At 36.7% G+C, this 22241-nt stretch overlaps 1 protein-coding gene across 1 annotated transcript in view; it reads right to left on the reverse strand.

Moving 5' to 3' along the window:
- The window catches only part of GABRG2 (gamma-aminobutyric acid type A receptor subunit gamma2), a 286835-nt gene extending 283868 nt beyond the window's left edge, over positions 1-2967 (reverse strand). The window contains exon 1 of the mRNA XM_053719588.1: positions 2702-2967. Coding sequence (XP_053575563.1) covers positions 2702-2967 — 266 coding nt within the window. The remainder of the gene's footprint in view (positions 1-2701) is intronic.
- Positions 2968-22241: the final 19274 nt, after the last annotated feature.

A 22241-nucleotide genomic window follows, 5' to 3' on the forward strand; every position in this document is an offset into this window, starting at 1 on the left:
TTTTTTCTGAATATGTTCAGTTTTCAGTATAAAGTAATTATGATTGTTAATCACAGTGTTCTCTTCCTTTAGCAGGCCACCAAATCCTCCATAGCCCTTACGCCTAAGATCAAATATACTGACTTGCTCAAACCAACAGTCCTATGCAACATATCAAAGTAATAAGTGAATAAAGCGCTTACAACATAATACAATACACAGATAATGGTGACAATTTAATCACTCTCTAAAACATAAAACCCCTGAATGAGTTAAGAACAGACTTTCACAGGTACATCTAGTATGGAACACAAAACACCTCCACACTCTTGAGGGTAATTTAAAAAAAAAATGGCAGTGGGAAAAGAATGCTCAAAAGAATCATTACATTACATCTCATTTTGTTTTCTTTATAAAGACAGGCACCCATATTATCAAGAATAATTACTAACTAGCTAGCAAAAAATACTATAATAAGGGTTAATCAAATAGGGCTAAAACCTATCCTTGGTACTTGGAGTAACAGCTAGGTTCTTGCTGTCACAGCAAGAAGCCACTCACAAGCTATCACAATTATCCCACTACAAAGGATCCTCCAGGAGCCTTGCTGTAACAAACGGCTCTAGGTAGCTACCTATTATACTTTCTATAGGAGTCACTGCAGCAATGTAGTAATGGTCACCTATAAACATTGCTTCAGTGCTTTGTGCAGCCGCTGCCATGTTTATTACTACATGAAGTTCAAGCGGCACAACCGTTCAATTAACTAAAATAAAATAAAATAAACGTATGCTTTGTTTGAGATCCTGTCTTAATGAATATCCTATGGAATGTGCATCTGGAGTTATTCATTTTTCTGATATCTCCCTTCAGAACCCCTCACTATAAGTTATCTCTAATGTAAACCCTACCACAAGTAAACCCTGACCACGGCCCACCTCAAATAAACCATATTCATGTCCTTTTAACCTGAGCAGGACCCCGTGGATAACAAGTGTGCAGCTAATATCTATGGAGCCATAAGTACTGAGCTCTCATTATACAGTAGCAGCCAAGTGTGCTCTGCATAATAATTTGCAGTTAACAGACTAAGCACTTTTTAGTTAATAAGTGTATAAGACTTTAATAGTAGACTTTAATAGTAGAAAATTGTTAACGTCCTATTTGAAGAAAGAGAGTGAGTGAGAGAAAGAGGGAGTGTGTTTTCAACATACTTAATATATGGTTACATTTGATAACTTTTAGCTTGCATTTGAACTGTACTGAACTATATTACAGTCTTTGCATAATAAAAATGGCTTTGTAGCACATTTTCTTTATTTTGAGACCATTTTTTTTCTCTAATCCATAACCTCCATTATTGAATGTGGTTAGTGTATGGACGATTCACATGAACTAATTGAACTGCATGCAACCATCAACAAACAGTGAGTGTAAGGCCATATTTCTGTATTAGACATTTTCAACATGGCAGCCCTTTGCAGTGGTTTAGAGACCGGAATTTTATCAATCTTCTTCATTTATCATTAACCAAAGTAGCATAAGCACAGAATTAATACATACCAGAACAAAGAATTAGACTATGCAACATTCCAGATCCCTGAAACCCAGACGATTCAATTATTTAGCTAAAAGCACCATCCAGGGGTGTACTAGAAAAGGTTCTTTACTTTTATAGAATCTCTAGTACAGATGAAAATGATCGCTACAGTAAACCATTTTTATAACATACTTCTTTAGTATTTTTTGTAAGCCAATTAGAGAGCAATGACTGGTTAGAAGCGGAGTAAGTATATTTGTAATTTAAAGGAACATGAAACCCACTTTTTTTCTTTCATTATTCAGAGAGAAAGTGCATGCAATTTTAAACAGCTTTCCCATTTACATCTATTATCAAATTTGCTTTATTCTCTTGATATACTTTGTTGAAAAGCATATCTAAATAGGCTCAGTAGCTGCACATAGATTCCTAGTGTGATTGGCTAACCCATGTGCTTTGCTATTTCTTCAACAAAGGATATCTGAAGATTGAAGCAATATCCAGAAGTACATTGAAATGTTGTTTACAATTGTATTCTCTATCTGAATCATGAAAGAAAAAAATTGTGTTTCATGTCCCTTTAATTTACTATGGAAACCACCAGTGCCCAATTTTACACGCAATCAAATGAAATAGTTCTATGTAAGCAAGTGCACTGTCCATGGTGCTGAAACACATCTTAACGTTTTCTGACATTTATTCCTGATAATATAAAGGCATACATGCTTATATTTCTTAGCTACAATAGGCAAACAGGGGAATTAATAGCAGAACCATACAGCCATGATGTGAAAGGCTAGAGCAAAGGCACGCATCCTCATATTCCCAGTTGCAGATGTGTTTTATGTCTAGTACTATCATTATTAAAGGTGTTCCCACAATGGCACACAAAATAATCAATAACAAATGTGTACACACTCCAATATTTTAATTTCTGAATAAATGCACTGTACCATAAAGCCATTAATAATTGATTTTTAAATGATGTATTGCAAAGCATTTATACAGTATGCAACTGAAAATCTGCTTTACAAGCTAAATGTAGACATTTGTGGAATATTATAAACAATGTATAATATAATGTATAACAATGTATACGCACACTTTAAAAATAGATATGACCAAATGTATTATACATGTAATATACCCTAATAGCAATTGAAGATAACTCTGTGATCTTACCATTGAACGATAGAAATAAGCAGAAGTATCCTCACAATCATTTTGTGATTTAAAAATGCTAAGTTGAATAATGCATTATTTCCAAAATGTGGCTTCTTTGGTAAGCACATATCTCCTGTTCCCCCTTCAATCGGTCTCTTTGTTGCAAATGGAATAGTCCCGTTGTGCCCCTGTAGTAAGAGATTCCGTTTCCCCATAAGATTCTGTATCCCTCTATGCCCTGCACCAGCTTTCAGATCTAAATCCCTCCTCTGCTTCTCAAACATAGCTACTGCCCTTTGTTCACTTAAGGTGGTATATTGCAAGGAATCCTGAAAAGATCATAAATAATAGAAGTATGCATTTTTAATAAATAAACTAACACTTTTCTACATTAGTAATACCTTAAATTTGAATAACTATGATACAATTGTTAAGATGATTGCCTTAATCATTTAACACTATAAACCTGTTGTGATATTATTATAGCTTCATAGGCTAATTCAGTATATGATCTGGTGTTTTTTTTAATTAAAGGGACAGTCAACACCAGAATTATTGTTGTTTAAAAAGAAAGATAATCCCTTTATTACCCATTCCCCAGTTTTGCATAACCAACACAGTTACAATAATACATATTTTACCTCTGTCATTACCTTGTATCTAAGCCTCTGCAAACTGCCCCCTTATTTCAGTTCTTTTGACAGACTTGCATTTTAGCCAATCAGTGCTCACTCCTAGGTCACTTCACGTGCATGAGCTCAATCTCATCTATATGAAACACATGAACTAATGCCCTCTAAGTGGTCAAAATGCATTCAGATTAGATGCAGTCTTCAAGGTCTAATAAATTAGCATATGAACCTCCTAGATTTAGATTTTAACTAAGTATACCAAGAGAACAAAGCAAAATTGGTGATAAAAATAAAATGGGAAGTTGTTTAAAATTACATTCCCTATTTAAATCATGAAAGTTTTTTTTTTAACTTGACTGTCCCTTTAAAGGGACACTGAATCGTTCTCTTGCTATCTTTATTTGAAAAATAATGCATTTAAGCTTTTTTTGGTTCAGGACGCTGGACAACACTTTTTTTATTGGTGGATGAATTTATCCACCAATCAGCAACAACAACCCAGGTTGTTCACCAAAACTGGACTGGCATCTAAACTTACATTCTTGCATTTCAAATAAAGATACCAAGAGAATGAAGAACATTTGATAGCAGAAGTAAATTATAAAGTTGCTTAAAATTGCATGCTCTATCTAAATTACGAAAGAAAAAATTTGGTTTCATTGTCCCTTTAAGGTCGAGTAAAATGATACTTTATACTTTTGCTCTTACAAATACATTTATTTGACTATAAATTTATATTGAAATTTTGCCTATTTCATTCATATTGTTCATTAAGGTTTAAGCAAGAAATGTGAACGTCAACCTTAACTAAAAACTGATGTGAGAGAGGGAAGGGATGTATTTGAAGCTACAGAGAGGATACAGAATCTGACAGGGATACGGAATATATTGCTTTACACCCACCCCCCTTTCAGGAGCTTTGACTATAATGATACATTCCGTCAGACTGCAAGATTTATTATTTAAGACACAGATCCTCTACACTAGTTGTGCAGGTAGCAGCTCGAGAGGAAATCATCAGGCATCTATAAAACTCTGCTACCCCAAAAGATTGTGCAATTCGGGAATAGGGTTTTCAATTTTGATCCACACCAGTTCTGGAGGAAAATAGCTTCTGTATACGTAGATTAAATAAGAAATAGAAGTGTGATATATGCATGCCTGTTGACATACACACAAATACACACATCTCTCTACCGGTATCTTGCTCATGAAATAGTCAGTTAAATAATCTTTCATTGTCTGTTCTGGAGTACAAAAGTACATTCAGACATTGCCTTTTTGTTAAGGTATTGTGTCCTTGTCTTTATTTGCAAGATATTCAATGGAGTGAGTATTGTTTTTCTCTGTATATTTTCACTCATTGTTGTCATGACCACAAAGACTGCTTCAGAGGCTTTAGTAAAATAGACATACTCAGTAAGCGCTACAGATAGTGTTTGGTTCTCACTTGCTGGCATGCTAGTTTTACAAAATCATGGTCTTTTGATTCAGAAATCATCAAAGGGAAAAGCAAGCCTGATATATATTATATTATATATATATATATATATATATATATATATATATATATTCTAAAAGTTAATGTGATCCCGAAGAAGAAAATAAGAAAATAAAAGTGCATCAGTATCAGGATTTAAACAGCTAAGGGCCAGATTACAAGTGGAGCCCTAACTAGCGTTTTCACTAGACTTTTTTTAAACAGAAATGTAAGCTTAGGAAAATACCTATTTTTTAGTTCTGAACAATATTAGTGTCAGGTAATTATTTGCTAACTATATCCATCAATCTACAGGCTCTACTCAGGTGCTGAACTAAAAACGGCCCTTTACCTAAGATTACATTTTTTTACAGGAATGAAGGCTTAGGAAAATTCCTATTTTTAGTTCTGAACCAGATTAGTGACAGGTTATTGTTTGCTAAATGTACACATCAATATGCAGGCTCTTCTCAGGTGCTGAACCAAAAATGTCCCTTTACCTAAGCCTACATTCCTTTTTTATAGGAATGTAAGCTTAGGAAAATGACAATTTTAGTTCTGAACCAGATTAGTCACAGGAAATTGTTTGCTAAATAAATCAATCAATATGCAGGCTCTACTCAGGTTCTGAACCAAAAATGTCCCTTTACTTAAGCTTACATTACTTTTTTTTTTTTTAACAGGAATGTAAGATTATTACATTCTATAAAAATTCTAATTTTTAGTTCTGAACCAGACAAGTGACAGGTTATTGTTTTATGAATGTATCCATCAATCTGCAGGCTCTACTCAGGTGCTGAACCAAAAATGGCCCTTTAGCTAAACTTACATGCCTTCTTTTTTTTTTACAGGAATGTAAGTTTATGACCATTTTTAGTTCTGAACCAGATTAGTGCCAGTTAATTGTTTGCTAAATGTATTCATCAATCTACAGGCTCTACTCAGGTGCTGAAGTAAACATGGCCATTTACCTAAGCTTACATTCCGTTTTTTGTTTTGTTTACAGGAATGTAAGCTTAGGAATGTATGCTTAGCATCATGCACATTTTTGGTTGTGAATCTTTCTCGCATATCAAGATTGGTGTCTAAATGTAAACAACAATATGCAACCACTTTCAATGTTGAATAACCAACAAAATTATATTTTCCTAAGCATACATTTCTGCATATGCTCTTTTTATTTTAAAATGCAGTATTGTAAGATTTATGGCAGATTCTGTTTCAGCACTTGAGTAGTGCATGCTGATTGGTTACTAAATGTATCCAACAATCAGCAGGCGCTACTCAGGTGCTGTACCCAAATATGGTCCTTTTCCTAAGCTTACATTCATGATTTTTAGAAAAAAGATTGAAACAGCAGGAATGGGAGCTTATCAGGGGTGTATTATGGCGTAGGACAACAAAGCCGGTGCCTAGGACAGCAGATTTGGGAGGGGCAGCACACAGTACAGTGATCGATAAAGTGCAGGCTTTTACAGAGAAGACAAGGCACATGCACTGATTAAGGTCGCTCTTCACAGACAGTGCTTCTTTAAGAGTTGCTTCATTTAGAGCTGCCAGCATTTTTGCAGTGAAAGCGTTTTTTGTGAGAAACTTGCCCAGGGATATGCTTACAAGGTGAGGCTGGAGGAGAAGACCTTGTGCCAATATGCCACCTCCTCTTGTCAGCTGTAGTGGGTCAGCAAGTGCAGTGCTTATTGCAGGTCTTAGTAACTAACAGACTGGATGCATCTGTCCACTGCTTAGATTAGCTTGTGAAGTCTAATCATAAACTTTCAGTGCTAATGTATGTTAGCTTCTAATAGTTAGCTTTCTCTGCATTCATGAACCCACAGAGTAAATAGTAAGCGGAAACTTAAAAAGTTTCATTACTTGAATGATGGTAATTACTGTTTATTGTTGCATGTGAAGGGCAGTGAGTGTTTCAAAGTGTATTCTTTTTTCCCTCCCTTCCTCTATCCCTTCTTTCTCTTCCTTCCTCCCTCAACTCCCTTTCTCACTCCCTCAACTCCCTCCCGTATTTCATTCCCTCCCTTGCTTATTTATTTCCCTTACTTCCCTTCTTTCCCTCCCCCCCTCCCTTATTTTCTCCCTCCCTTCTTTTCCTCCCTCCCTCCCTCCCTTCTTTTTCTCCCTCCCTTCTTTTTCTCCCTCCCTTATCTTCCTCCCTTCTCTCCCTCCCTTCTTTTTCTTCCCTCCCTTCTTTCCCTCCCTCCCTTCTTTCATTCAACTCCCTCCCTTGCTCCCTTCTTTCACTCCTTTCTTTCCCTCCCCCTTTTTTCCTCTCCCTCCCCACGTTTCTCTTCTCTCTCTCTCTCTCTCTCTCTCTCTCTCTCTCTCTCTCTCTCTCTCTCCTTCCTTCTTTCCTTTCCCTCCCTTTTCTCCCCTCCCCTTCTTTTCTCTCCGTTCTCTCAGGGAGAAAATTGTATTATATGCATTCAATTCAACCCACCTGTATGCAAGTGTTTTGCTAGTCCATTTTCTTTTGAATTGTTATGGAAAAACAAAACAAAAAACATTTTACACACTGACCCCCAAAAATATTAAGCAACATTTTTGAGTGCCTAGGGCAGCACAAAACCTAAATACGCCACTGGAGCTTATGAATGGAAGTGCCTGCTTATTTTTTTTAGAAATGTATACACCAACCAGCAGGCACTAATCCAGTGTAGAAACAAAAATGTGTATTTTCCTAAACTTACATCGCTTATTTTGATATCTTTATTAGAAAAAAGCAGGAATGTAAGCTTAGGAAATGTCCTCTTTTTTTGTTCAACACCTGATTACTGCCTGCTAATGGTTTGATCCATGTATTCAATAATCAGCAGGCACTACTCCGGTCTATAACCAAAAATGGTCCTTTTCCTAAGCTTACTTTCCTGCTAATGACATCTTTATTAGAAAAAACAATACTGTAAGCTCTGGAAAAGGCCCATTTTTGGTTCATCACCTATGTAGTGCTGGCTTATTGTAATTTAAATGTATCCATCAAGCTGCAGGCTATACTCAGGTGCTGAACCAAAAATGGCCCTTACCTAAGCTTACATTCTTTTTTAACAGGAATGTAAGCTTAGGAAAATGCCAATTTTTAGTTCATAACAAGATTAGTGCCAGATAATTGTTTTCTAAATATATCCATCAATATTTAGGCTCTATTCAGGTGCTGAACCAAAAATGTTACTTTACCTAAGCTTACATTCCTTTTTTTTTTTTTTCTTACACATATGTAAGCTTAGGAAAATGACCATTTTTATTTCTGAACAAGAGTAGTGCTAGATAATTGTTTGCTAAACGTATTCATCAATCAGCAGGCTCTACTCGGGTGCTGAACCAAAAACGGCCCTTTACTTAAGCTTACATTCCTTCTTTTTTTACAGGAATGTAAGCTTTCGAAAATGACAATTTTTAGATTTAATTTTTTAATTTTATGAGTAGAAAATGTTTTGCACAAAACAACAATTTTCCTGAGCACATCTCTACTCAGGTGCTGAACTAAAAATGGACTTTTACCTAAACTTACATTCCTGCTTATGACACCTTTATTAGAAAAAGCAGTTCTGTAAACTTTGGTAAAAGCCTATTTTGGTTAATCACCTAAGTAGTGCCTGCTGAGTGTTTATTAAATTATCTTGTTTCATAATAATTTATTAAATGTATGTTTATATATAAAATTAGATTCATTTTCAACCGGCAACAGTACCCAAAGAGTGGGTTTAGAAACCAATAAAAATAAATAGTTGAGGGATTTATAATATCATTCTGTTTAGTGATGGTAAATAAAAAGATACACCTATCTATGTATTAAGGTGTTGCAGCTTGAGTACCTCACAATATAAGCCAAATCCCTCTTATATAAATGATTGGGGCACATCTTCCTTGGCGAGTACATAGGTGCAGATCAAAACTCATTCACGTGCATATATACACAGCGTGTACATTTAAATCTAAGTGTTATCAAACTAAAGGTAATAAGGTAATGGTAAATATGAAGCTGCACTAATATTTATGTTTAAGGTTTGTTCACATAAGTAACCCACAGTGCCTGCCAAGATTCTCATCTATACTATAATCACGTTTTTAACGTGTCCTTTGGTGTTGCCAGTTGCGCATGCATCCTCAAAGGTATGCTTAATGCCACCCACACTAAACTAACTACAATATCTCAGCTGCTACCACCTACAATTTATTAAAGGGAAAATCCTAAGGAAAAACCCAGACTTACACATTAACTCTCTGAGTACAATTTAGCAGAAAATAACCTAAATTATACAGTTCTAATATTCCAGTCTCTTTCAGTAACATGGTTCAATTATTAGACAAAGGCCAAACTTAATAAAGGAATTATTTATTATGCCAAACATATTATGCACAATGCATTATTAATAAAAAGTTGTTACAAATAAAATTACAAACGCAAACAGGTTAAAATAAAAAGAGGAGAAAAACAGTTTCAGTACTTTCCTAGTCTCAAGATCTGCGCCAGGGGAATGTCAGAAAGCGATGGCTCCTTACTCTGTAGAACAGCTCCCCTTGTAAGAATGACCCTGTTACATGTTGAAACATCAAACTTTATACATATTTTCCAGAGATCACGTTGCCTGAGCACACCCTCCTGGCCAGGCTAAGAACCCCCCCTGTCCTTTATGACCTTCAATAAACTAAGTTTTTGCCTGACATTATAGAATCCATTATAATTTCTGCTAGGTAACTCTATGTCCATATATACATATCGGGAATCTCTTAGTTTCATTGGGAGAATCGGTTTGATATCAGATATGACATAGGTTGTCATATTTACCTTTATTTAATGTCATAACAGTTTAAAGCACATATATATATTATACCAATGTCCTTTTAGTGACCTTATCAGTTTCTGTGACTGAGGCCCTATTTTACATCATGCCCTGCTGTTGACAGTCTGAGCCATAAAACTCTATCCTGTGTATCTCTAGAACTAAAAGCTTGAGTGGCTTTATGACTCAATGTATACGGAATAACATTTGGAGGAAGAGTTTTAGAAACTATTTATGAGGGGTTCAGGCACATCAAAGAAAACACAAACAAACCCAGTACACAGCTATTTTTAAAAAGCAAACAACTGATTTTAGTTCACAAACTAAACAGAATTAAACCCTTAGCAGCTACATCCTGAGATATTTGTGACACCTATTAATTCCTAAACTGCCAACCCTCATAGCGCAAAAAATTAAATTAATGACTAAGCCCACTAACCTAACACCCCCTAAATTAACCCCTTAATTACATATAAAAAATACTACATTACAATTAAAATAAAAAAATTACATTACATTAATCTAAAATTATAGAAAATAAAAAAGGCTAACATTGCATAAAATAATAAACAACACTATCCAAAATAATAAAATTAAACCTAATCCCTATAAAACTAAAAAAGCCCCCCCAAATAAAACCACCCCTACTCTAAGAATAAACTACCAATATCCCTTAAAATGGCTTTTTGTAGGGCATTGTCCTAAAGCAATCTGCTCTTTTACATTAAAAATAAACAAACTCCCCCCAACAGTAAACCCCCCACCAACCAAACCTCCCAAAAAAAAAAAAAATAACACTAATAAACCTAAACTATCCATTACCCTAAAGGGGCATTTGCATGAGCATTCAGCTCTTTTTGAAATTGCCCAATGAACCCTAATCTAAAAAAACTAAAATAAAAAAAAAGTCTAGCACTAAAGCCCCAAATAGGTACTCACAGTTTCAGAAGTCCGGCAGGGAAGGTCTTCTTACAGGTGGGTCCATCATCTTCATCCACAGCGAAGGCAGCACAGAGTGGAGGTCTGGAGCGGTCTTCACAGATGTGGTGATCCTTGGTGGTGGTCATCTGTGGCGGTGTCTGCGGTCCTCGGCGGTGGTGGTCCTCGGCGGCATGGAGGCTCCTCTTCACCCGATATCCATTGTATACTGAATATTAAATGCAAGGTACCACAATCAATTTGGGGTACCTTGCATTCCTATTGGCTGATATTTTCAAAGCAACATCTGGGAAGTCCGATCCAGACCTCCGCTACGCACCACCTTCGCTGTGGATGTGGATGTGGATGATGGATCCGCCTGGAAGAAGACTTTCTCTGCCGGACTTCTGAAACCATGAATGCCTATTTGGGGCTTTAGTGTTAGGTTTTTTTTTTTTTTTTTTTGTTTTTTTTTTAGATTAGGGTTCATTGGGCAGTTTCAAAAAGAGCTGAATGCCCTTTTAAGGGCAGTGAAGAAGAACTGAATGCCCTTTTAAGGGCAATGCCTATACAAATGCCCCTTTAGGGGCAATGGATAGTTTTAAGTTTATAAGTGTTAGTTTTTTTTTATTTTGGGGGGTTTGGTGTGTGGGGTTTTTTACTGTGTTAAATAATAAGTTGAAGATGAAGAATAAAAAAAATATAAAATACTTAGTTGATTTTAAGACAATTATTTACTTTTAATATAATAAAAATTAAAGAGCCAACATGATAAAATATTATTTATTTGAATATAATTTATAATTAATGTCAATAATAACTTAAGAATATCTTATTGCCATACAATTAAAATTGCTCATTAATACTAGGGAGATTCTCTGAGCAGACACAGATTTCTCTGAGCAGACACAGCTTGCATTGTCAGCGCAGCTCACTCTTCTGATCTTCAATCGATCGAGCAGGTCTCCTACACTCAGTAGAGACATCCAGCGAGTGAAGTTTTTAATGACGTCGATATTCCAACCTAGGTTGTCAGCCCGGATTGGACGACCGGCAACAGTACCCACATAGTGGGTTTAGAAACCAATAAAAATAAATAGTTGAGGGGTTTATAAGATCATTCTGTTTAGTGATGGTAAATAAAAAGATACACCTATCTATGTATTATGGTGTTGCAGCTTGAGTACCTCACAATATAAGTCAAAGCCCTCTTATATAAATGATTGGGGCACATCTTCCTTGGCAAGTACATAGGTGCAGATCAAAAATCTGATATTTATGTTTAAGGTTTGTTCACATAAGTAACCCACAGTGCCTGCCAAGATTCTGATCTATACTATAATTGCATTTGTAACGTGTCCTTCGGTGTTGTCAGTTGCGCATGCATCCTCAAAAGGTATGTTGGCAGCTCAAGGCAGCCAAAATAATTCACCTGGATGCAGGGAAGCTGCATCCAGGTGGATTTCAAAAATGGCAGTGTGGTGAAAGAATCCACCACAGGTGAATTCTTTCACCACCCATGCAGTAAAGGCAAATGGAGCATTACAAAAAAAAATAATTAACCACCCGCAATAAGTTTTAAAAAAAACCAAACGTCCACAATAAGTAATAAAAAAAAAAATCTAACCGCCCGCAATTAGTATTTAAAAAAAAAGAAAAGAACCGTCCCTACGAACTATTGAGAAAAAAAAAAACGAACCATCCGCGCAAAGTATTAAGTAAAAAAAAAAAAAAATATCCAATACAATTATTATCCCCTAAATCCGCCAACCACAACATTGCAAACTACCTAATTGTAAGGATTCCAGTCCTGCTTTTACTTTTTGCCTCAACTTACCTTCCTCACCTGTACTTAAGGCATCACCCCGCCCCAAACAAGTGCTTAGTTGTTGAGTATTGTTTGCTGAAACCAGTGCTCCCTTTCTTATAAGCTATATACTTATCAAAAGAAGTTTTACTTCTACTACTTTAACATTTGGATTTACAAATACCAGCTGCAGTTTGGTCACAAAGGGACTAATAACAACTAGTCTCATTCATCCTGAAGATTGCTATTCCAAGAAGTATTAAGTTATTCAACTCCTCATCTCTACAGGAATTGCTATCTAATTTCCAACAGGAGGATTCTACCAACTACTACTACGGTATTAGTATCAAATCTAATTTACCTTGGATGCCTTAGGTAACGGCTAATTACAAATTTCATGTTTCCTTTTTGAACTTTTGTAAACTGACTTTGTCTCTCAGAAATTACTTTGATTGCAACGAATGTTTTATTTAATTCTATGAACTTCCTTTGAATACATTCTCATACCGGATAGTAACGGACTTTATGTGACGTCACACAGCCTCATACATCTCAGCGTGCCATACAGCTCCTTACAACTCAGCGTGTCTCACAGCTCCATTTACAATCACTAGTCTGTGTTCAGTTTTCCACGCTGCAAGCCTTACTCTGTGTGCTGTGTCTCGCAGCAGGTCACGCCCCTGTCAGCAGCTGCAGTCTGTGTGTCTCACATCTCTCATGCCTCAGTGATTATTACAATGAACACTATCTCTCACATTTGGGTTTGAGCACAATTATTGTCAAAAGTTGTTATTAATAATAATACTTATTTTCAGCCTCTAAATATTTATATGGTATAACGATATAATATAACCATATAAAGACTTACTGCCATTACTTATAAAAATCACTCTGAATAAAACAGTCTATGCTGATATAATAGCCTGTACTTCAGTTGTGAAACAAATATAATTTATTTAGACTCTGCAGTTGTGATTCAAATAACCAAGGAACCTGATATAACAACTAAGCCATAAAATATGGATCCAGCAGAGCTTCCTCAAATTGTTTATAATTTAACACAAAGAGTTGACCAACTTAGTCAAGCCTTTAGAGAGTTACAATTAGAAAATGAAACTTTAAGAAAAGTAATAAAAGACACTGTCTCTATTAAACAGAGCCTTCCTGACAATCTGTCAGAACCATTTATTGCACCTCCAGATTTTTTCAACGGAGATAGGAATTTATACCGTCAATTCAAAAATGCTTGTCTGCTTAATTTCACCCTTAAACCTAAAACATACCCAAATGATAGGGTTAAAGTCCTTACAATGATAAGCTATTTAAGAGGTGAACCTCGCATATGGGCAGACACTCTCTTTGAGACAAATAATGCTGTTCTTTCATCTTTTTCATCTTTTCTGGATATCATGGATGAATTATACTATGATTCTAACCTACAGTATACTTCTGAGAAAAAGATGCGGAACTTAAAACAAGGTAACAAACCTGTTGAATGTTACATAACAGAATTCAAGCAATATTCTATTGACTCTCAGTGGAACGCCATTGCTTTAAAAAAACAGTTCAGGCTTGGACTCTCTGACGCAGTAAAAGATGAATTAGCCCGAACTGAGTTACCTGATACATTGGAAGGCCTTATGAAGCTCAGCAGGCAAATTGATAGGAGATTACGTGAAAGAAGATTTGAACGTCAATACCCTGAAATTGTTCATAAGAAGGATAAGGTTTTTAACCATTCCACTTCTAATAGTCCTCATACTGGTTCAACTGGTGCTGAAGCAATGGATATAAGTTTTTTCAGAGGACCTCTAACTCCTGAAGAACGTATCAGAAGGAAGACTAGAGGCCTCTGCATGTATTGCGCATCCTCATCTCATACCTTAAAGGATTGCCCATCTTTGCCACAGAACAAGAAGAGTAAGTACCATACCAAGCTTTCTCTCCAGTCAAAGCATAACAACCCTCTTCATTGTTCTTTACTTCTTTCTCTACAGTGGGCAAATAAACAACTGACCATTCCAGCCATCTTGGATACAGGAGCACAAGGAAACTACATTGACAGTTCTCTGGTTTCTAAAAATAAAATACCATTGATAAAAAAGTTGTCTCCTATTTTCCTTCGTGTGGTTGATGGCTCTGAGATATCATCAGGGCCAATTACACATCACACCATCCCGCTCTCTGTCACTACATTAAAAACACATCATGAACATCTCACTTTTGATGTAATCACTTCTCCATTATTCCCAATAGTACTTGGGCTAGCTTGGTTACAGCTACACGAACCTGATATTAATTGGAAATCCTTAAAAGTTCAACTAAATTCTGATTTCTGTCAACAGACTTGCCATAGAATTTCTTTTCACAGTTTATCCTCCACATCAGAAACTCTGATACCAGAAATGTACAAGCAGTTCTCTGAAGTCTTCAGTAAGAAGGAAGCAGATACCCTTCCCCCACACAGAATCTACGACTGCCCTATTGAACTGAAACCTGGAACAACGCCACCTATTGGACATTTATACCCACTTTGTCAACTGGAACTGGATCATCTAAAAACTTACCTAGATGAAAATCTAAAGAAAGGGTTTATCCGTCCTTCAGTTTCTCCTGCTGGTGCAGGAATGTTCTTTGTGCGGAACAAAGACCAATCTCTTCGGCCTATCATTGACTTCAGACAATTGAACAAAATAACCATAAAAAACCGATACCCTCTCCCCCTCATTCCTGAACTCATAGAAAGACTCAGGCATGCTCAGATTTTTACTAAATTAGATTTGAGAGGGGCGTACAATTTAGTGCGTATCCGTGAGGGGGATGAGTGGCTTACCGCTTTTAGAACTAGGTATGGGTTGTTTGAATATCTAGTTATGCCTTTCGGCTTAACTAACGCACCCGCAACTTTCCAGTTCTTTATTAATGACATTTTCCATGATCTCCTTGACACATGTGTTGTTGTCTACCTAGATGACATTTTAATCTATTCCACAAATCTAGAAGAACATATCAAACATGTTAGTTGGGTTTTAGCAAGACTCCAAGTCCATCGGCTATACGCCAAATTGGAAAAATGTATTTTCCACACCAACAAAATAGAGTTCCTGGGTTACTCCATCAGCCCAAATGGGATTCAAATGCAAGATAACAAAGTGGAAGCAGTAAAATCATGGCCCACACCTTCAACACGGAAAGAACTACAAAAGTTTCTTGGTTTCAGTAACTATTACAGAAAGTTCATTCGCAATTTTTCTAAAATTGCAAAACCTCTGACTAAATTAACTAGTGCTAATTGTTCTTTCCAGTGGACTAAAGAACAGGATGATGCGTTCAACTTCCTAAAGAATTCCTTTTCATCTGCCCCCATTCTGAAATATCCTGATCCAAACCTTCAATATACCCTAGAGGTGGATTCTTCAGATTATGCTCTTGGCGCTGTCCTCTCCCAAAGACAGTCTCCTACAGAACCACTACACCCAGTTGGGTTCTATTCAAAGATTATGACTCCAGCAGAGATCAATTATTCCATTGGGGACAAGGAACTTCTAGCCATTAAAAGAGCCTTCGAATTCTGGAGACATCTCCTTGAAGGTACCTCCCTACCTATAGTGATTTATACGGATCACCGGAATTTGGAATATCTACAAAATAATAAAACTTTATCTGGACGTCAAGTGAGATGGAGTCTCTACTTTAGTCGTTTCAATTTCCAAATCATGTACAGGCCGGGTTCAAAAAATGGGAAGGCAGATGCACTCTCTCGACGAGATCCAAGACCTATACAGGAAGACTCTCCTACTAGCATTCTTCCCCCTACTCGATTCCTTGCTATCCTATCTCAACAGGATAAGGAATATCAATCTGATCTTTCTTCAGAAGACCAAACCCTACTAGATAGACTAACCCTCCAGGATGGTTTTTACTTCCATGGTTCTAAACTTTATATTCCAGAACGTTTCAGACAGAAAATAATCAAAGATCATCATGACCCTCCACTAATTGGTCATCCAGGAATCAAACGTACACATGAGCTCATCTCCAGAAGTTACTGGTGGCCATCGATGAAAACCAGTATAAAGGAATATATACAACATTGTACAACCTGTACAGTATCAAAACCAGAAAGGAGACCTCCCTATGGCTATTTAATTCCTTTGGAAGTACCGGAATCTCCTTGGTCTCATTTGGGAATGGATTTTATAGTTGATCTACCACCTAGTTCTGGACAAACCACCATTTTAGTTGTTACCGATCATTTTACTAAAATGGCACATTTTATTCCTTTTCATAAGTTACCCACTTCCATTGAAACAGCATATTTATTTCTAAACCACATTGTACGATACCATGGGTTACCATCCATTTTAACTACTGATAGAGGAACCCAATTCACCTCACGCTTCTGGAAAGCACTCACTAAAGCACTCCAAATCGATCAAAGGTTAAGCACAGCCTTCCACCCTCAGACTAATGGCCAAACTGAGAGACTCAATCAGTGGCTTGAGCAATATCTACGATGCTATTGCTCATATCATCAAAATAAATGGACTTCCTTTCTCTCCATGGCTGAATTTGCCTATAACAATACCATTAACAGCACTACAAATTACTCTCCCTTTTTCGCCAACTATGGTTTTAATCCAAGATTCACTATCCAAACGACTTCTACACATGACTCACCATCTGTTGATGTGCTAACACAAAACATAGCTGAAAATTTCCTACATTTACGAGATAACATCAAACAAGCTCAGGCGTCTCAGAAGAAATTTTATGATTTACGTCGTAGAGCTTCTCCGAAATATTCTATAGGGGACTATGTTTGGTTATCTTCCAAAAACATTAAAATGCACTTACCAAGTAAAAAATTGGCTGGGTTGTTCCTTGGCCCATTCAAAATTCTACACATCATCAATGAAAATGCCGTCAGGCTTGATCTACCTGATTCTTTACCCATCCACCCAACTTTCCATGTATCATTATTGAAACCCTACTTGGGAGATAAACCTGATGTACCTCTTCTACCCCCTTCTCCTATTCAATTGGGCACTGATGTCTATGAAGTTTATGATCTTTTGGACTCAAGATTTTATAATGGGGAATTACAGTATCTGGTCCGATGGAAAGGGTTCGCCCCAGAGGATGATACTTGGGAACCTCATGCACACATTAATGCTCCAAAGCTTATTGCTCGTTTTCATAGAAGATATCCAAACAGACCTAAATTCCAACCCGTGGTCGGCTTGCTTGAGGGGGGGGATCTGTAAGGATTCCAGTCCTGCTTTTACTTTTTGCCTCAACTTACCTTCCTCACCTGTACTTAAGGCATCACCCCGCCCCAAACAAGTGCTTAGTTGTTGAGTATTGTTTGCTGAAACCAGTGCTCCCTTTCTTATAAGCTATATACTTATCAAAAGAAGTTTTACTTCTACTACTTTAACATTTGGATTTACAAATACCAGCTGCAGTTTGGTCACAAAGGGACTAATAACAACTAGTCTCATTCATCCTGAAGATTGCTATTCCAAGAAGTATTAAGTTATTCAACTCCTCATCTCTACAGGAATTGCTATCTAATTTCCAACAGGAGGATTCTACCAACTACTACTACGGTATTAGTATCAAATCTAATTTACCTTGGATGCCTTAGGTAACGGCTAATTACAAATTTCATGTTTCCTTTTTGAACTTTTGTAAACTGACTTTGTCTCTCAGAAATTACTTTGATTGCAACGAATGTTTTATTTAATTCTATGAACTTCCTTTGAATACATTCTCATACCGGATAGTAACGGACTTTATGTGACGTCACACAGCCTCATACATCTCAGCGTGCCATACAGCTCCTTACAACTCAGCGTGTCTCACAGCTCCATTTACAATCACTAGTCTGTGTTCAGTTTTCCACGCTGCAAGCCTTACTCTGTGTGCTGTGTCTCGCAGCAGGTCACGCCCCTGTCAGCAGCTGCAGTCTGTGTGTCTCACATCTCTCATGCCTCAGTGATTATTACAATGAACACTATCTCTCACATTTGGGTTTGAGCACAATTATTGTCAAAAGTTGTTATTAATAATAATACTTATTTTCAGCCTCTAAATATTTATATGGTATAACGATATAATATAACCATATAAAGACTTACTGCCATTACTTATAAAAATCACTCTGAATAAAACAGTCTATGCTGATATAATAGCCTGTACTTCAGTTGTGAAACAAATATAATTTATTTAGACTCTGCAGTTGTGATTCAAATAACCAAGGAACCTGATACTAATACATCTATTAACCCCTAATCCGCAAACCCCCCACAGCGCATCAAACCTAATTTACCTATTAATTCCTAAACCGCCAACCCCCATAGCACAAACAACTAAATTAATGACTAAGCCCACTAACCTAACACTCCCTAAATTGCCCCCTTAATTACATTTAAAAAAGTACTACATTACAATTAAAATAAAAAAAAATTACATTGCATTAATTTCAAATTACAGAAAATAAAAAAGGCTAACATTGCAAAAAATAATAAACAACACTATCCAAAATAATAAAATGAAACCTAATCCCTATAAAACTAAAAAAAGCCCCCCCCAAAATAAAACAACCCCCTTATCTAAGAATAAACTACCAATAGCCCTTAAAAGGGCTTTTTTTAGGGCATTGCCCTAAAGCAATCAGTTCTTTTACATTAAAAAATAAACAAAGTCCCCCCAACAGTTACCACCCTCCCACCCAGCAATCCCCCCAAAATAAACCAGATAACCTAGCATTACCTTGAGTACTTACTCAGTAATGGCTTAATGGTAGACTATGGATTAATATCCACATCCTAAGACTATTCCAGCAGCCTTACTGCAAGCCATTCTGTATCTATATTTAGCACATTGTCAATATCATTCTCCAGCAAAGCCTACTTGTGTTTTTAATGTTTATGTCTGTGTTTATGTATTTTTAATGTGGAAATAAAAGTTATATTTGAATGAACTGCCGTTCCCTGCCAGAGGGACATTGCTCTCTTATAAGCCTTTAAGGAATTTGAGTGCTTCAAAGGTGTACGCTCCTATCAGTCTGGTCCTTTCAAATTACTAGTTACTTATTCAGAAAAGCTAAAATATATGAAATGGCAAGTTTGGCACCAGTTTGTTTACTTTAAAAAGCTTTGGTCCAGGATGCAAACATGTCTGTCTTATGAAGGGGTTCACACCCTGTATAGTGTATAGCCACACAGAAATTAGTGACCCAAAGGATTTTAACCCTTTTTAAATACCAGTTACTTATTTAGAAAAGGTAAAATATATGAAGTGGCAAGGTTGACACCAGATTGTTTGCCTTAAAAAGCATTGGGCCAGGCTGAAAATATGACGATTCTATGAAGGTGTTCATGCAGTGTATATATCCACACAGAAATTAGTAATCCAAAGGATTTTCACCCTTTTAAAATACCAGTTACTTGTTTAGAAAAGGTAAAATATATAAAGTGGCAAGGTTGGCACCAGTTTGTTTGCCATAAAGAGCATTGGGCCAGTCTGAAAATATGTCTATTCTATGAAGGGGTTCATGCCATGTATATATCCAGACAGAAATGAGTGACCCAAAGGATTTTAACCCTTTTAAAATACCAGTTACTTATTCAGAAAAGTTAAAAATATGAAATGGCAAGCTTGGCACCAGTTTGTTTTCCTTAAAATGCATTGGCCCAGGCTGAAAATATGTGTATTCTATAAAGGGGCTCATGCCCTGTATTAATCCACACAGAAATAAGTGACCAAAAAGATTTTAACCCTTTTAAAATACCAGTTACTTATTCAGAAAAGGTAAAATATAAAAAGGGGGCAAGGTTGGCACCATTTTGTTTGCCTTATAAAGCATTGGGCCAGGCTGAAAATATGTCTATTCTATGAAGCGGCTCTTGCTGTATATATATATTTAGAAAAAAATATATGTTGATGGAAGATGGAAAGTAAAGTCAATAAAACTGTGATACAAAGTCCTCTCTTCTTCTAGCGGATTGGACTTGCAAGAAAGATCTAAAAGAAATATAAAGAAGAGCACCTCATGGTGCAGTTATCCAAGGTAAAATTGCAGTAAAATCGATAAGGCTGACAAATGGTTACTCACAAGGGTGTGTGCACTGAATAAAGTGCACTATGCACATGCTGGGCTTTGCAGTCTCCAGCTGACTGATATTGGCAATGTCTCCCTCCGAGTGCAGTGATGTGAGTTCTGGATGTGGTTACATTTCAGTTTGAATTTGTGCAAATAAAGCAGGCTGGAAGTTAAAGATACCAGGGACGAGATTGCATATACGATGCAGGCTTCAGCACAAATGCTGCAACCCGCACCACCCGTAATTTCACCTTGCACATCGGGCTATCACATATACGGCGCCGGCAGTTCATTAAGTGTCGTAAGTCAGATAAACTAGCGATGTCCAGAAATGAGCGTAAATACACATTTCTGGAGTCGCCAGTGACTTACGGCACTTCAGAAACTGCCGGCACCTAAGGAAAAAAAAATTAGGGTGGGCACTTTGTAAAAGAGCTAAATGCCCTTTTAAGGGCAATGCCCAAACAAATGCCCTTTTCAGGGCAATTGGTAGTTTAGGTTTTTTAGTTTTAGGTTCTTTTATTTTGGGCGGTTTGGTGGGTGGGGGGGTTGCTGTTAGATGGAACTTTGTGTATTTTTAATGTAAAAGAGCTGATTATCTTGGGTCAATACCCAGCAAAAAGCCCTTTTAAGGGCTACTGGTAGTTTATTCTTAGAGTAGGTGGTGTTTTTATTTTGGGGGGCTTTTTAGTTTCATAGGGATTAGGTGCAATTTTTGAAAATTTGATAAAAAAAAATTATTTTCTGTAATCTTAGATTTTTTTATTTTATGAAATTGTAGTTTAAAGGGACAGTCTACACTAGAATTTTAATTTTGACTAGACTGTCCATTTTATTTATACTTAGATTATTTTTTATTTTTAAAGTAGTGTTAGTTTTTTTTTATTTTAATAGTAACTTTAGTATTTTGTAATTTGGATTCATTTAGGGGGGTGTTAGGTTAGGGGGCTTAGTAATTTAATTATTTATTTGCATTGTGGGCTTTGGCGGTTTAGAGTTTAATACTTTGATAGGTTTATTGCGTTGTGGGTTAATGGTGGATTAGTGGTTAATAGTTTTATTAGGTAGTTTGCGATGTTGGGGTAAGCGGATATAGGGGTTAATACTTTATTTGTAGTTGCAGTGTGGGTTTGATGGCGGATATACAGTGGGGCAAAAAAGTATTTAGTCAGCCACCAATTGTGCAAGTTCTCCCACTTAAGAAGATGAGAGAGGCCTATAATTTTCATCATAGGTATACCTCAACTATTAGAGACAAAATGTGGAAACAAATCCAGACAATCTGATTTGGAAAGAATTTATTTGCATATTATGGTGGAAAATAAGTATTTGGTCACCTACAAACAAGCAAGATTTCTGGCTCTCACAGACCTGTATCTTCTTCTTTAATAGGCGCCTCTGTCCTCCACTCATTACCTGTATTAATGGCACCTGTTTAAAACTTGTTATCAGTATAAAAGACACCTGTTCACAACCTCAAACAGTCACACTCCAAACTCCACTATGGTGAAGACCAAAGAGCTGTCGAAGGACACCAGAATTAAAATTGTAGACCTGCACCAGGCTGGGAAGACTGAATCTGCAATAGGCAAGCAGCTTGGTGGGAAGAAATCAACTGTGGTAGCAATAATTAGAAAATGGAAGACATACAAGACCACTGATAATCTCCCTTGATCTGGGGCTCCACGCAAGATCTCACCCCGTGGGGTCAAAATGATCACAAGAATGGTGAGCAAACATCCCAGAACCACACGGAAGTACCTAGTGAATGACCTGCAGAGAGCTGGGACTAAGGTAACAAAGGCTACCATCAGTAAC

This window comes from Bombina bombina, chromosome 6 (assembly GCF_027579735.1).
Source record: "Bombina bombina isolate aBomBom1 chromosome 6, aBomBom1.pri, whole genome shotgun sequence".
Classification (NCBI taxonomy): Eukaryota; Metazoa; Chordata; class Amphibia; order Anura; family Bombinatoridae; genus Bombina; species Bombina bombina.